This window comes from Agelaius phoeniceus, chromosome 8 (assembly GCF_051311805.1).
Source record: "Agelaius phoeniceus isolate bAgePho1 chromosome 8, bAgePho1.hap1, whole genome shotgun sequence".
In the NCBI taxonomy this organism is placed as follows: domain Eukaryota; kingdom Metazoa; phylum Chordata; class Aves; order Passeriformes; family Icteridae; genus Agelaius; species Agelaius phoeniceus.
Genome location: NC_135272.1, coordinates 11,033,579 through 11,048,713, shown reverse-complemented (window position 1 = coordinate 11,048,713; position 15,135 = coordinate 11,033,579). Strand labels below are relative to the sequence as shown.

At 43.2% G+C, this 15,135-nt stretch overlaps 1 protein-coding gene across 10 annotated transcripts in view; it reads left to right on the top strand.

The window, feature by feature from the left end:
- Positions 1-15,135, top strand: part of RASAL2 (RAS protein activator like 2) — a 164,911-nt gene that overhangs the window by 112,041 nt on the left and 37,735 nt on the right. For 9 of the 10 annotated variants that reach the window (XM_077181999.1, XM_077182000.1, XM_054638350.2 and 6 more), the window contains one exon: positions 5,325-5,431. In XM_077181999.1, the coding sequence (XP_077038114.1) occupies positions 5,325-5,431 (107 nt within the window). Of the gene's footprint in view, positions 1-3,669; positions 4,550-5,324; positions 5,432-15,135 lie in introns of those variants that run through there. The other variant, XM_077182001.1, reaches the window with a different exon arrangement.

The window sequence follows — 15,135 nt, the reverse complement described above, 5'->3', positions numbered from 1 at the left end:
TTTTTAGAGAATGCCTCTATTCACAGCCCTGTTACAGACAGTAAAAAGATTGGTTTGGAAAGCTGTGGCTCAAGGCTGTTGTTTAATAATGAGGACAATAAATATTGATATCATACTAATGTGTGTTTAAGTCATAAGCCTCTAAACAAATTAGGCTGCAGGAACAAGTTACCATGCCTCAGATGATCCGTGTTAATTGTCTGTGTGCAATCTCTGCAGCAAACACAAGGTAATTTGAATTAGCAGGGGCAGTCCAAGATCATTAGCAACTAACGAGGACATCAGCATCTCCAGGTCATGGGCAGCAGCTCCTTGTCTCTGCTTTTGTGTTGGCGCTGTTGTCCAGGCAATTTGTTTGGCTGTGTGTGGAGTCAACCATTAAGGGAGGTTTTAGAGGCTGCTGCATGGGGAGGTCAAAAAGGAGCAACTATCCCAAATTTTGTACAGCCAGGCAGAGGATGTGTTGAGCAGTTTAGGGATGTGCATCTGCTTCATTTCTGACTTGCAGAGCTGGAGGATTTGTTCTGCTTTAAAGTGAATGCATCAGTGTAAGCACAGCTGATGTTGCACTCACTCAATGCCAGGTACAGTTTCCTCCAAACTTTCAGGGAAAATAAATTGTGGGAGATTATACTTGAAACCCCTAAATTGTTCTCTCCTGTGATATCTGTGCCCTTTCTTCCAGCCTCCTGTAGGATTCCTCTGCTCCACATGTTAGGTCTTGTCTTTCAGACTGTAAAGTCGTTTAGGAATCAATGACTTAAGAATCTTTTCAGTTACTTTTTGTATAATTTAGGTTGCTTTCTATGCACCTTCCATACTGGGCACTAATTCAATTACACCTTTTTTATATGCCAGCACAATGCAAGTGTCTAACACCAACAGAATTGCCTGTCTGTAAATTAAAAATCTTTTATGGTTACCTGGATAATCTTCCAATATTTATCTGATTGATTCAATTCCTAGTAAAGCACAGTAACTTCTTTTCAAACCCCTGCTGATGGACTGGGAGAGTTTTTGATCATAGTTTGTATCTAGCAGCTGTTTGATGCTGGAGTTCTACAGCCAGTGAGCTTTGCAGGGTTCCCTTTGTGTTTCCTTTTCCAGGCTTGGCAGCTTTTGTGCACTTCAGTGTCCTGAAACTTGGTTGCATTCACTCTGATGTATCTTCTTGTGATTATTTTCCCCATCTGGTTGCCTTGATAAATGTGGAAAAGCTATCTCTGTAAATTTCCATTTTTTCCTTTAAGTTATATCTTGGAGAATTTGCATAATGTATTTTAGTCAGAATACAAACTTGGACTTCAGGACTTAAAACAGATTAGGGGGCTTTGAGTTTGCTTTTACCTTAGGTTTCTTGTACAGGCATTTAATGAAATTTTTATGATAATCTGTGGAGTGGGCCTAAGTCTGAATTCTCCTCAAGTGAGCAAAATGAGATAGAATGCTTATTGCAAGATGAAACATTAACATTTTTATTTACTTTTATATGAAGCTTCATATTTCACTAGGTAATCCCCATCAGAAAAATGTTGTTGAGACACTTCTTCCTCTTCTTGTTCTTCCCTCTATATCTGCAAATAATTCCTACCTGGTGTGGCTGTCCCACAAAGCTGGGAGGTTTGTTTAGTGTCTGCTTCTCCCACCTGGAGAAAAAGCTCTTCACAGGGAAAATACAAATTTCCACCACAGCAAATGTTTCAAGTGGCCACAGCACCCAGCAATAGGACATTTAGGTGAGCCCCCAGAGCTCTGTTGTGACCAGAGGGCACTGAGGCTACACCACTGTGGCAGAGAGGGTTCCCTTCAAAGGAGGGCAGCCCTCACCACTGCTCCATGTAGTAAGTGGCACCTGGCTTACACAAACCTTCCTCCTGGCCTACTGAACAAGCTTTGGTGTTGCTGTGGGTAGAGAGTGGCTCAACAGGATGGGGGAAGAGACCTACCTGCATTGTATCCTTGGGCAGTTCCCTCCTCAGAGGCATCTGCCACTGCAGAGTAATTGGCTCAACTAATTAGGAACTGACTGTTGCTATGTAGTGTGTAAATAGTTATTTGGATAAATACTTACTTCCATAAGTATTACTGGTATCACCAAGATACCAGGTGATAAAAGTGACCCATTGGGATGTTTACAATTCATTTGATTGATGGTATAGTGGAAAGTGTCCCTGCCTGGATGATCTTTAAGGCCTGTTCAATCCCAAACCATTGTAAGATTCTACAATTTTTTGTTGAAGGTTGAAATGGGGAGGAGCTGTCAGGTGGATTTTCTTCCCTTTTGCCTTTTTTTTTCTTTTCTTCCCAGAAACAGACAGGCTAAAAATGCTTTCAGGTTGTTTTGATGGATAAACAATGTGATCTATCTGTAGCCTTGGTCCCTGAGAGTGAGCAATGCAGAAAGCACTTGTAATTTAATACTAAGCTGATGAGAGGTGCATTGATTTTTGCAGCAGGTGAAGATTATGCAAGAGTAGCCTCAAGCATTACTAGTGGAGCAGGGGAGGGAACTGTCTTAATTTTTTGCCTGGTGGTGACAGTATAGATTTCTTTCTCAAGACTCAGCAGAAATACTGTTCTACAGGCATCATAGCAAGTTGCTTCAGCTTTTGATTTCCAGTTAATATATCCCAACAATTTTGCTGTATGTGAGTCCTAGGGACTAAGTGTGTCTATTTGCTCTTGTTTTTTAGAAGGAGAAGAGAGGGAAAGGTAGTTTTTATTTTTAGTTCACTGCAGGCACCTAGTGAATATTTAATTTTCCCTTCTTCATTTGGTACACTTCTGTGATGGTGTGAGAAAAGAAGAAATTCATTTTCCTGATGAAATGCCAACATTTTATTTGCAGAAAAGTTGGATTGCTGCTGGGGGGATGTTGGGGAGGAGAGGGAAGGTGGGGGAGCCAGGCACATTCCTTATGGCAGCTTTTCAACTCCATTCAGTTTAAAGTTAAGCTCTTCCCCAAACTGCCCCTCCTGCAGAACGTGTTGTGGAAAATAGTGGGGAATTAGTGCTGGTGTTTCCATTTATGACTCAGCAAAGTTAACAGAGTGTTTTAAATTACCGGGGCAGCTTTGATGTGATTTCCTGCTCGTGAGGAGCGGAGGAAGCCAAACCTCTTACGTTACTGCTTCCTAGTCAGAGTGAGATCAAAGGTGCTCACTCTAGCCCTGTTCCGATGGAATAATACATCAATCCCGTTTGCCTTTGTTACATGGACATGGGAATGGCAGAGACAATTCTTTGTATCCTACCTAGCACAGCTCTGGGCAGAGCAGTACTTACAGGTGCTGCAGAAAATAAAGTTTCCCTTCATCTAGGCCAGGGAGGCAGCTGGTGATAGGAAAGTGCACTGTCAGGTAAAACTGCCAGCACTGCAAAGGCTCCTGAGCTGCTGGGACTGACGGACTCAAAAACCTTGGGCTGGACTGGCCCTGCTCCAAGTGCTTTGTTCTCCAAGGATGCCCTGATGGGGACTCACCCTGCAGCTCTGGAGCAGGTGATGCTGTAGCAGAGCCGGTGATGCTGTAGCAGAGCCGGTGCTGCCCCGGAGGAGGAGGAGGAGGAGGAGGGCTCTCCCCACAGGGCATCTGTCCCTTGCTGCTCCCGCTGGCTCTGGCGGGCCGGGATGGGCTCGGTGGGTGCAGGCAGGGCTCAGGCATCGCCCCCTCAGCCGGCTGTGCCTCGGTGGAACACCGCACCTCTGTGTGCTGGGCTCTGCCCGGCCCCCAGGCTGCTCCCCCTCTTGGCACTCCTTTCCCCAGCACCGAGGGGCTCCATGTCAGCAGTTTGCTTTTGTTAAAAGATAAATACCTGCCGAGTGAGACACTAATACTGCAGGGTCCGGATTCCTTCGCCTCTCCTCCTCTGTGCTCCATTTTGTCAGTCTCCGAGCATCCATGGGAGAGACGTATCATAACTCTGCTGAAATCAAAATCCGGCGTGCAAAGGCATCACAAGTAATGCTATCCCTGAAGAAGGCTTCTCTCCTTTTTTCCCCCCGGCTCTTTGGAGGAAAACGCCGCTCTCGTGGCACCAGCTGGCTGTCTCTCCCCATAAACCTTGCTTTTCGCTGCCGCGGATCAGGATGCTCAGGGAAAATTTCGGCAGCGGAGGGAAGCCGGCAGTTGGGCGTCTGTTAATAGCCTGAAAGTAACTAATGAGGATGTGCAGCCGGAGCGATTGATTGAGGAGCTGCAGCCAGTCCTGGGCGCTGCTGCTGCTGCTCCGCTCGCTGCTCCCCGCCAGGGAGGGAGGCAGGGAGGGCGGTCGGAGGCACCCGCGATCCCTCCGGGGCGAGTCACGGATCCCCGGGGCCGGCAATGGAACTTGAAGCAGCATCTGGCTCTTCTTGAGAGGAGAACGGCAGGAGTCACAATGTCCCTGCCCGGAGTCACGGCTTGCTCCTGCTCTTTAAGGTTCAGAAGATAACAATGGACTTTCTGCTAGGAAGTGATTTTTTCCCTCCCCGTGTCGGGGGGTGTTTTGTGAAGCTGGATTCCTTAAAGTCTGGCAATTGAGCTGGAGATGGGCAGCACTTGTGATAAAGGTATCTGTATGCATACATATGCATATCTAGCTCTATATAAAAATGCATAGATGTGTGTTTGTGCAGAGGTTTTTAATGCTGTGTGTACTTTGTTATGCTGTTATTCCAGTATTTGTACTAGTCAAAGACTAGTGCAGCTTTTATGAATATTTGTGCTCATCAGATTGGTCTGCATGGATTTAAGATGCCAAAGTCATGTCTTAGTAAGGTCATACTGCCAGAACAAGGAGAAGTTGACCTATTTTTTTTTTATCTGCAGAGATATATATGTCATATTACCAGGCACTTATAAGTCTTCTGCTGGTTGCATGCTTTGAGCAAGTAGTGGGATCATCCGCGACCGAACTTTGACCTTTGCTGAATTGCATTCAGCTGGGACTAAAACTGAGTTTCCCTGGGTCTTGGTTGGAGTTTTCCCTTAATTACTGCACTGCTTACATAAAAAAATTCAATCTAAAACAAAATAGATTTAAGTTCTCTGAATACTGTCTCTCAAACAGTAACGGAATATTAAGTATGTCCAGGTATTGATCTTTACCAGCACTTTTTATTTTAATCTTCCACAGTCAAATCAGATTCACAACCTTGAATCTGCCAGTGCAAATGCCATTGTAGGTTAGTAAGTGAGTGAGATACAGGTAAATAGAGGTGAGTTCATTCAGCAGTTCAGTAATGCACTCAAAACTTTCCTGAGGCTCCTGTCCTAGAGAGCACAAAGCCTGACTATTCCCCACCCCCGGGCACCCATTCACCACCTTCTCCTTCTCTTCCTCAGAGGTCCCAGCAGAGAGATCTCCTCGCAGACGGAGCATCTCGGGGACCAGCACCTCTGAGAAAACCAACTCCATGGATGTCCCGAACACTTCTCCTTTCAGAGTACCAGTAAGTGTGCCTTCCCTGCTCAGGGGCATTTGTCTCATTGGATGGGAGGAGGACATTCAAATATCAAGTGTACAGCCAGGCTGGGGGAGCCTGGGGGCAGAGGAATATTTGGTTAATATTGCCAGTTGACCAAGAGGTTTTGCTATCAAGTGTCATGTATTATCAGTAAGATTCCTGATGTATCCCTAACTTGCTCCTTTTCATTGCCTTGATGTAAAGTTGCAGATAGAGAAACATCAGAGTTAATGTAGGCAGCGACCTATATAAATACTTTTGAAGTCGCCTCCAGGGATTGCATTCCATATTCAATCCTGACTAGGAAACAAGTTCCTTTAGGTTGGTTATTTTTCCCTCTTGCCAGTGAAGTACATAGAAAATTGAAATGCTTTATAGTTTATTCAGAAGCTGATGAAATTTCTGCAGGTGTGTTAATTCCTCTTTAGCTCTTTGGGGTTTGTCCTGAGTTTGGTTGGCTGTGAGTCTGCATGAGAGTTGTTCAGCTACAGCCTGGATTTTGCTTGGGCAGTCTATGGTCAGTGTGTCCAGGAGCACAAAGGCATTTCTATTATTAGACTCAGGACAAATCATCAAGTTAAAATGAGGTGCCCAGTAATTTTCAACAATATTTGTTCATGTTTTGAAATATCTAACTTGAATATTGTGAATGTTTTCATGCTCTCCTTTACTTTTGGCAAGCAATCTTCGTACTTCAGAATAAATCCTGCATCATGTCATTTTAAAAATAAAATTCAAAAAACAGCCAAAAGATTTAATGAGAGTTATTTAAATATTTCAAGTATTAAGGCTGGTCAGAGTGTATAGAATACATGGTGTTTAAAGCAACCTGTGAATTCATGATATATTGGAATGCAGAAAGGGACCAAGGAAGCAGTGAATGCAGGGGGTATACTTACTTGGGCTTTTTTCAGAGTTATGGAATAATACAGATTGGAAGGGACTAGACAATCTCCAGAGGTGCTTTCCCACCTGAGCTATTCTGTGTTCTGTGAATGATCCTCTGTCACTTCAGAGATCTGTTTTCTAGATGGTACTTGGGGAAAAAAGGGCCTTGATCTAGTTGTATGTGAAGTTGATACCAGAATATTCTGTTATGTCAGGTTCTGAGATTTTGATAGAGTCGATGATTCACAGAGTTCCAGGAAGATTTCTGAACTCTGAGAACCTTAAAAAGTCTTGTCTGTGTCTTCATTTATCAGAAATTCTGTTTTCTTTGCCTTCATCTATAAGTAATAGCTCAATCCTTTAGATGTATATGTGCTTTGTAGTAGCCTTTGTCTTACAAGTGTCACAAGTGTTTGATGACTATCTGTATTGTTTATTTTACATGCCTCCTTTTCTTCCTCATTTTTGTACCATTCCTTTTAATGATGATCTTATCTCTTAAGTAATGTTTTAATGGCTCTCTAATTCTTCTCTAATAGTTCTCTGATATTTCTTAGCTCCTGTTCCCTTTCAAAACAAGAACCCTGCAGAATGTTTCTCATTTCCCCTGGTGGTGTGTTGTGCTTTTAGGACTCTGGCAAATAGGCTCAGGAAGCAGTACCTGGCTGCTTTTCTTGGGCACAAACCAGCAGAGAGCTAGAAGCTATTTGTGCCACGTGGAGCTGGATTCTGCTGCTTTGTCTGCCTGACCACCTGTACACCCAGGAGCATAATGCACCCTCCTGTCCTCCTCGTGGGGACAAGGCTTCTGCCTTTGGAGGTTTTGTTCTGAGTAACCCATTTATACCCTGTTACTCCTAAATGGGGGCTGAGATCACCCTGTTTTAAAGCATGGCACCTTGTGAGCTGTTTAAAAGAGCAAGCTGCAGTTAGAAGTCAGCTTTCTTAACAATACAGATGAGCTCAAGCCAAAACTGCTGAAACCAAACCCACTGTTAACTTGGTAGATTGGCACACACCTAATAGGTGGCTGAGAAGATGGGGAGGAATCATGTTCCTGCCTTTGACTGATAATAAGAATTTCCCAGCTCTCAGAAGGAGGAAAGGTGACTTGTGCACCTCATGAAAGTCTCAGTCTTGGATCACTGATCTGAGAAGAGCTGCAAGTGAAGGATGCAAAAGATGGCTTCAAATTTGTGTCTGTGAGGTTGTTCCTAGTTGACAGGGATTTATTCTGCATATAAAGGAGATTAATAGTAAAAGAACTTGCTTTTTTGTTTTTCCAGGCTTTGGAGGGCTACAGGCAGCTGCAGCATAGTGCTGTCTCAGTGATTCTTCCCCTGGCCCTGACCCTGTGCCATACCTTGTCTACTCACTGCTTGGATTTCTAACAGAAAGCAGCTTAAGGCAGGGGACAGCTTAACCTTCTTCCATCCTGATGGAAAATTATGCTGAGACTTTCATAATAAGTTGCTTTTGCAGCTTTTTAAGTTTGTCTCTCAGAGCAGCTATTTAAAAGCTGTCTTCTCAATAGGACAGTGGCTTCCAGCATGTTCTGTGCAGGTTTTTTCCTTTCAAGCACAGGCAGTGGTACTCACTCAGAACAAGGCATCTGTTTTTTTAATACTGCTAATTGGCATTGCTTTAGCATCTGGAATTTTGATTCATAACAGCATAATTGCCTTTAAGCAAACATTTCCTTGACAATGCATTTTAAGTCGTCTCTTCAGTGGCGGTGGTCAGTGAGGGATTTAAGGGCTGATGTGTAAAGTTTGGGAAATTTGCCTTTTTACTTCCTGCATGGCCACTGGAGGAAAAGATGTATATTTAAGTTTACTAAAAAAATGCAGAATTTCAGTAGTTATGCTCTTTCATAGGATGAACCACTCCATGGACCAACATGTCCTATGTGTTTGTGAGGGTGGTGAGGCCCTGGCACAGAGTGCCCAGAAAAGCTGTGGGTGCCCCATCCCTGGCCGTGTTTAAGGCCAGGCTGGAGGGGGCTTGGAGCAATCTAGGGTAGTGGAAGGTGTCCCTGCCCATGGCAGGGGGTTGGAATGAGATGATCTTTAAGGTCCCTCCCAAGCCAAACCATTCTCTGATTCCATGATTTCTTCTGGTTATCTCCCACCAAGGGGAGTAAAGGGTATTCTGCAAATGCTGACACTGCACAACACATACAGAGAGAAGAGCTCTTGGTGCTTGTCCTTTCTTTTTGTTCCCCATTGCCCCAAATTTTCTTGTTTGCACTTGAAGCATTATTCTCCATCTAAGTTCAGCTGTGTACATTGATGTTTGACAATTTCCAGGCGTGTCAGGAGAGAAGGGAAGGGCACAAAAGGTAGCAAAACAGAGATGAAGAAATGTCTCTACTCACATACAGACAGATGTGTGCTGTTTATAAATACACCTATAGAAGAAGTCATATTTTTAATAATGGATCTTACTTGACTGAACAAACAGGGAGGCAGAGGGAGCTGGCTCCCAGTGGGATCTGTGACGCATGGGTGGGCGAGAGAGCAGCTTTTCCCTTCCCACACACACCATGTCCTGGCACTGCCTCCATCTCCCTGCAGCCCCTTCCCTGCTGGGGCACTGTGCAGCCCCAGCAGCACTGCTGCAGCCTGGCACATTCCCTCACTGCTCTGCACTTGGAATTGGGTAAATATGGGGCTGTCCACATCCTCAGAGCTCCTGCAGGATGGAGAGGAATCTCTAAACTCACCCTTCAGACTCTTGCTGAGCTCTCCAGTTTTGGCTCAGAGTTGTTATTACAAATAATATGATTCATTCCTGTCTGCTGGCTAATGGGGAGAGAAAGATGAGAAAGAGGCAAAGGAACAAGTGTGAATGAGACAGGAAAGCCAGAGCAGAATCCTTGAAGTAAATACAATGATTTTTATAGGAACCCTGATGTAGGATACTTGCAGATTGCCTTCCTTGGTTTGTTTCTGGCTGAGGGTATAATTGGATCTATAGAAGTGCTGTCTGCCTCTTTGCTCTTTAAGAGTACTGCTAAATGGAACAGAAGACAATGCAGCCAGCCCCAGTGAAGGTCAAAGCTTGATGAGATCTCGTGGCTGCCCAGCCTCATCTTTTATGCAGTCAGCAAGATTGTTGCTTCTCCAGAGCACTGCTCTGCTCCTGCTGTGCTGCCAGGGTAGGACAAGGCTGAGCTGTGCTGCCTGTGTGACCCTGTGGCATACAAATACACATTTTTAATTCTGCATCAGCACCAATGCAGAGATGGAATTGTTGATTTGCATCAATGTGAGGCACCACAGCATCCTCCATGAAAAACACTGTGCTCAAATCTGTGCCCTCCATTGAAATTTACATTTTTCCTTCCACTTTCTACTCTTTACTTCTTGTAACATGATTGTTTGTATCTCCTTTAGTTTTTATCACTTGCCTGTGCTGTGATGCCTTAGATGTGCTGGCTATTCCATGAATTCTGTGTCAGAAAGCATAAATAGGTGACTGACTTTCTCCAGGGTGCTCACCACACTTTCATCCATATATTTATTCTGGGGTAGTGCTGCTCATAGGCTCTGTAACCTTCACAGTGTCTTGCTGCCACAGCAGATTTGTTCATTACATCAAACTCCAGTGTTGCATCAATGATGGGGATATCCAGGCTCTGACACTGTCTGGTGGACCTCAACAGCATGAGCATTATTCTCATGGTTGATGTAAACCTGACTTTATCCAATTCCTTTTATTCCTTACTTACTGTAGGGGAGCTATGAATGTGCATAGCTTTAAACACTGCTCACATTCCAGTTGTCCTTGGCTTAGTAGTATTTAAATATGCACCAACTCATTTTGTTCTTCGCCTCCAAATCATGACTTAGTCAAGTTATGCAAAGTTTAATTAATTCATCCTCTGCAAATGAGTCCTTCTGGCCCTTTTATCACTTTTCTTGCTCTTGTGTTTTTAATTCCCTTCAATTGATTCTCCAAGTTCTGGTACTGAAGTTCACAGGAATGTGTGTTACTAGTTCCTAATTCCTCCTAACCCTTTGTGTTATTTCTCTGTCCTCCCTGGCCCTCGCTTCACCTCCTAATTTAATATAGCTCAGTGTAATTAATGTGCTGTTTAACTTTGCTTCCAGATGATTAACAAGGATGTTAAGCAGAAGCAGTCAGGCCACTATCCCACCACATCCCATTGGACCCTTCCTTCGGCCTTGATACCTTATCACTTGTTGTAATTACTCTTTTTAGATATTCCTGCAGCCATTCCTCAGGTTCATGTTACGAGCTTTACCAAAGCTCATTTTTAATAACTTTTTTGTAATTAGCATGTGTGCTGTGTTATCAAAAGGTGTTCAGAAGTGTTGGGCTGCATGCCAGGGAAAGAGCCAGGGCCAGGAAATCATTGCCTGCCCTTCCTGACAGGCTCAGGTGACCTGTTTCTTATCATGTTAATTTTTTATCACTGTTGTTTAGCTGTTCTCCAGACAGACTTTTTACCTTTATTCCTTAATTCCTGGATAGGGGCTTTTTAGGATGCTCCTTCCATCTGCTGTCCCTGCTGTGGGCAGCCAGGTGCTGCTCCCAGTTGTGTCTGTGCTAAGCACTTTGCTGAACTGGGATCTGAAAAGCTGATGTGGCCCTCTTGGCTATCAGGTAGCTCTTGCTCCTTCATGCATTTTTCAGTACAATTCCCAGGGACTTGGAAATTGGATTCCTGCAGGACTTTTGGCTGCACATCATGCAGAGTGCACACAATGCTAGGATGCATTTTATTAACAGGTGTATTATCAATGTACCCTTGTTACAGTATCCTCTGCATTTCCCTGGGTTTCTTATTACTGTTCCTAAACTTGTTCCTCCTATTCTGCATCCCTCCTGTGGCTGCAGACCATCTTTCATTGGAAAGTTGAAATTGTTATCTGGCCAAATCTGGAGTGCTGTCCCATCAGGGGAAAAATATCTTTCCTGATCCTTGCTGTTGATCAGCTTGTGTCCTGAAGCATGATTATTGCTCACTCTTGTTATTTTTAAACCTGACTAATGCAGCTACATATGTTATTCTTCCTTATATAAACACATAATCCTTTTTTAATCTTGCTGAAAAAAAAATGTGTGTATAATATCTTGTGCTGGTGAATTGGATGGGCTCATTTATAGATAGCATTAGGAAAAGTCTCCTGACAATCTGAAACGTGCTGCCTCTCATGTTAAATTGCCCTTTGGTTTTCTTATGTAACAGGGTGCATGAGGAGCTTAGATAATTTCCATTCTATTTGTTTTATACATCTATAATCCTGTCTTGCCTTTGTTCCTAAAATAAATAGTTGGTCTCTAAAATATATCATTTGTAAATCCCCCTCTTGTCTGCCTTTAATCAGTTTATACTTCTGGAGTTCTGTTTTGTTCTAGCTTTCTTGCTGAGATGAGAAAATCAGAAGAGTGATGCATTAGTGTGAAAGCTACAGCAGCTTTACATAACACCACTCTGCTTTTATTGGGCTTTATCCTCTGTTTGGACATTCAAACATGCTTTTTATTGTTTTGTGCCTGTGCACAAACCTGCTCTTCAGTGACATAGAGCCAGGTTTTTGGATGGTGGAACGTGGCTGTTGTAAGTCCCTGTCTTGTTCTGGATATCACCTCCAAAGTGTATCCAGGCTTGTTTTCATCTGCTTTGCTACTGTGTGAGTGCTCCAGAGGCTTTTCAAAGGGAGTCACTGCTGATATTTTAATGCTGAGTGTTACTGGGCTCATAAGCAAACTTCACTTCCCTTGCTGGTTAAATTGGCCTTCTGCTGTTGTTCTGCAAGGAATAGCAAACTTCAGCATTTTGCTGCTCATTCCTGGAATATCCTTCTAGTTTGATCTTTCCATTTTACCACCTGGCCATCTTCCCCAGCTTCTTTGCCTTCCCATAGCTGTACAACATTGCTGGCACAGGACACTGTTTTCACTTGGCTATGACATTGTTTTTTTCCTTGATAGCTGCTTGTGAACAGCTTAAGGAATAAAATACTTCATGTCCTCACCAGGCACGTTCATGGGGAGGCAGTTCTGCTGTCATCCTCAGCCACTTGAGGGTTATCTTTGTACCCATCCAGCCCTTCCCCTCCGAGAAGATGAGTCTCATAGCTCTGTAAATGAAGTTACCCACCTGGTGTTATTAATAATGCATTGGTGCTCCTCATCAACAATTACAGATGTTCAAGAAGCATTGCAAGGCTCAGATGCAGTGTGTTTGTCCCCAGAAAGAACTAATGGAGGTAACAGCACTGTGTGTAAGGTGGACCTTTTTTGTTGCCCACTTTACCCTACTTTTAGTGCTTTGAAACTTCCACTGATACCATTGCCTTTTATAGATGGCTGATCTGTGTTATGGTTATACACAGTTTCATTTGTTCATGGCTGAATTCACCTTTCCCTTTAAAACAGCCAGGACAAGCATTATTTATTATGCATGGGCTGCTCTCCCTGGAGTGGAGAATCACCATGTCCATAGGGAGCAGCAGTCCAGGAGCTGAGTAGCTCATACTTGGGCTGGCTTTGAATTTGTCAGACAGTTCTGTGCTGCCCTGCTCAGGTTAAGGACAAACAGCCACTTGGCATCTTTGGACAAAGTCATCTTTTCCTAAAGCCTAAACTGCCCTCAACAGCCACCACTCTGGGGTTGGAAATACTTGGGGGTGAGAGTTTCTGTGCTTTCCCTGTGCAGCTATGAGGGGAAGGTTCCAACAGCCTGCTGAATTATCCCTTCTCCTGTGGAGATTGTTTCTTGGCAGAGGGGCAGAGTCGAGTGGCTTCACTTCCAAATGAGATGAATAGAATTCTCAGTGGGATTGAATTATTTTTAGAGGTTGTTATCATTGGGTTTTCTTAGGCCAGCGTTTGATGCTTTTGGATGAGGTGACAAACCAGCCCTGATCTATTCCTGATTGTGTGTGTGTGGTTGTGCACCATTGCTCTCTCCCCATGTCTCTTTTCTATCCCTGTTCCCCTAAACCTGTGATTCTGAGAGCAGTTAAGTATGAACCTCTATCTCTTTTCAAATTTCATCCTACCTAGTTAGTCCTACCAAATATTTTGTACTTTTTTTGATTAAGAACATAGTCTCATCAATTTAGGCAGTTTGGGTAATAATTTACATCTTTTTGTCTGAGGGTGTTCGTTTAAGCAATAAAATTCTCACTGTTTTTAAAGAGGCTCCATGATTATTCTTAAAGCTCAGACACTCCATTACATTTAGGTATAAGAACCAGAAACTCCTGGAACCACAAGAGTTTTGTGTTGAAATAAGTATTTAGGAGAAATACCTGCACAATAAGAAAAGCAGTAGAGGTGTTTTTGTCCTTTTAATGGTTTGAGCTGCTTTATAAACATTGGCAGTGCTTTCTTGTCTATAGGAGTAAAAGGAAATAAAACTTTCAGTTAGGTGGTGTTGTTGCAGATAGAAGTTTATTTTTCATCAGTATATTTTTTTTTCTATCTGCATTATTTCCTTTGGCAAATGGGAGTCAAAAAACTCTGCTCAGTTTTGGCACGTGTGAATTTTTCATGCTGCTCCCAGGTTGTCCATCTGTAAGCACTGGCCCTGCATGAACTGCCAGCACAGAACAAATATTGGAAATGTTTTCAACTCTTTTGAGGATGACCAATAAGCACACCCTTTGTTTGAATAAATTTTTGTCTTTAAATATGTTCTTACCCTGTTTGGTTTTTGACTTTGTTTTATTTTGGTTTTTGTATAGTCAACTCTGTCTAGCCTTATTCAACCCCAGATAGAACATTTGTTTCATTGGGGTATAGATTATGTTCAATTAAACCAAGAGCATGTTCCATGTTAAAACAGTACCAATTTGAAACTGTACATGCACACAAAAATGAATATTCACCATCCTTCTCTGGGTGGGATTTGGAATTATTCAGTACAAATACTTCTGGACCCCTGCTGAATTGGGTCAGCTTTGTCTTATTTGCCCTTAAGGGGAAAAAGCCTTGTTATTTGATGTTTGCAGCTGGAGTAGACTGGGAGGTACTGGGCTGAAGCCAGAGTCCACCAGATCTGAGTCCCTGTGGCTGGATTTGTTACCTTTTATGCTGAGAGGTCAGAATATACAAAGTGCCTTTGAAAGGGCTGTACATCCTCTACTTGAATTCCAGCAACTGCCCCAAGAGAAGCCCAGGAGCATCTATTGATTACAGGCTTTTTTCAAAGGCACTTTTTCAATACCAGGACCAAGAGAAGTGCAGCATCATGGGCAGAGTGTGAGTGGCACACACAGCTGAAAACACTTCTTCTCTTTTGACAGGACCAACACATTGTATACCTTTGTGGGGTTTGGTTTTTGTGGGTTTTGTTGTTTGGGGGTGGTTTTGGAGGTTTGGTTTTTTGGGGTTTTTTAAATTTTTTTTTCATATTTAGATATCAGGGCTTTTCTTTTCCACTTTTATCAGGAGAATGTAGCAGCTTTCACCCCTGAGGAGCCTCTGGCTCAGAAACTAAAACTGAAGGGCAGTCTTAAATGTAGCAGTGCCTCCAGATGCAGAAAGCAGATTCCCCTTCCTTTGTTCCCCCTGTCTCCAGAGGTTTTCAGTACTTGGCTAGACCAACGCAGAATTAGACTGACCTAGTGTAGGCAGCACACTCCCATTGAGCAGGAGATGATCCCAGAGGCTCCCTCCAACTAACATGGCTTTGGGCTGTGATTGTTGGGTGAAAAATTGTAGTTTGAAGACAGATTCTTTGAAGATTTATTTTATTTTTAGATCCTAAGCAGATTTTTGAATTGAACTTTGCTTCTTACCAATATTATAACTGATATCTG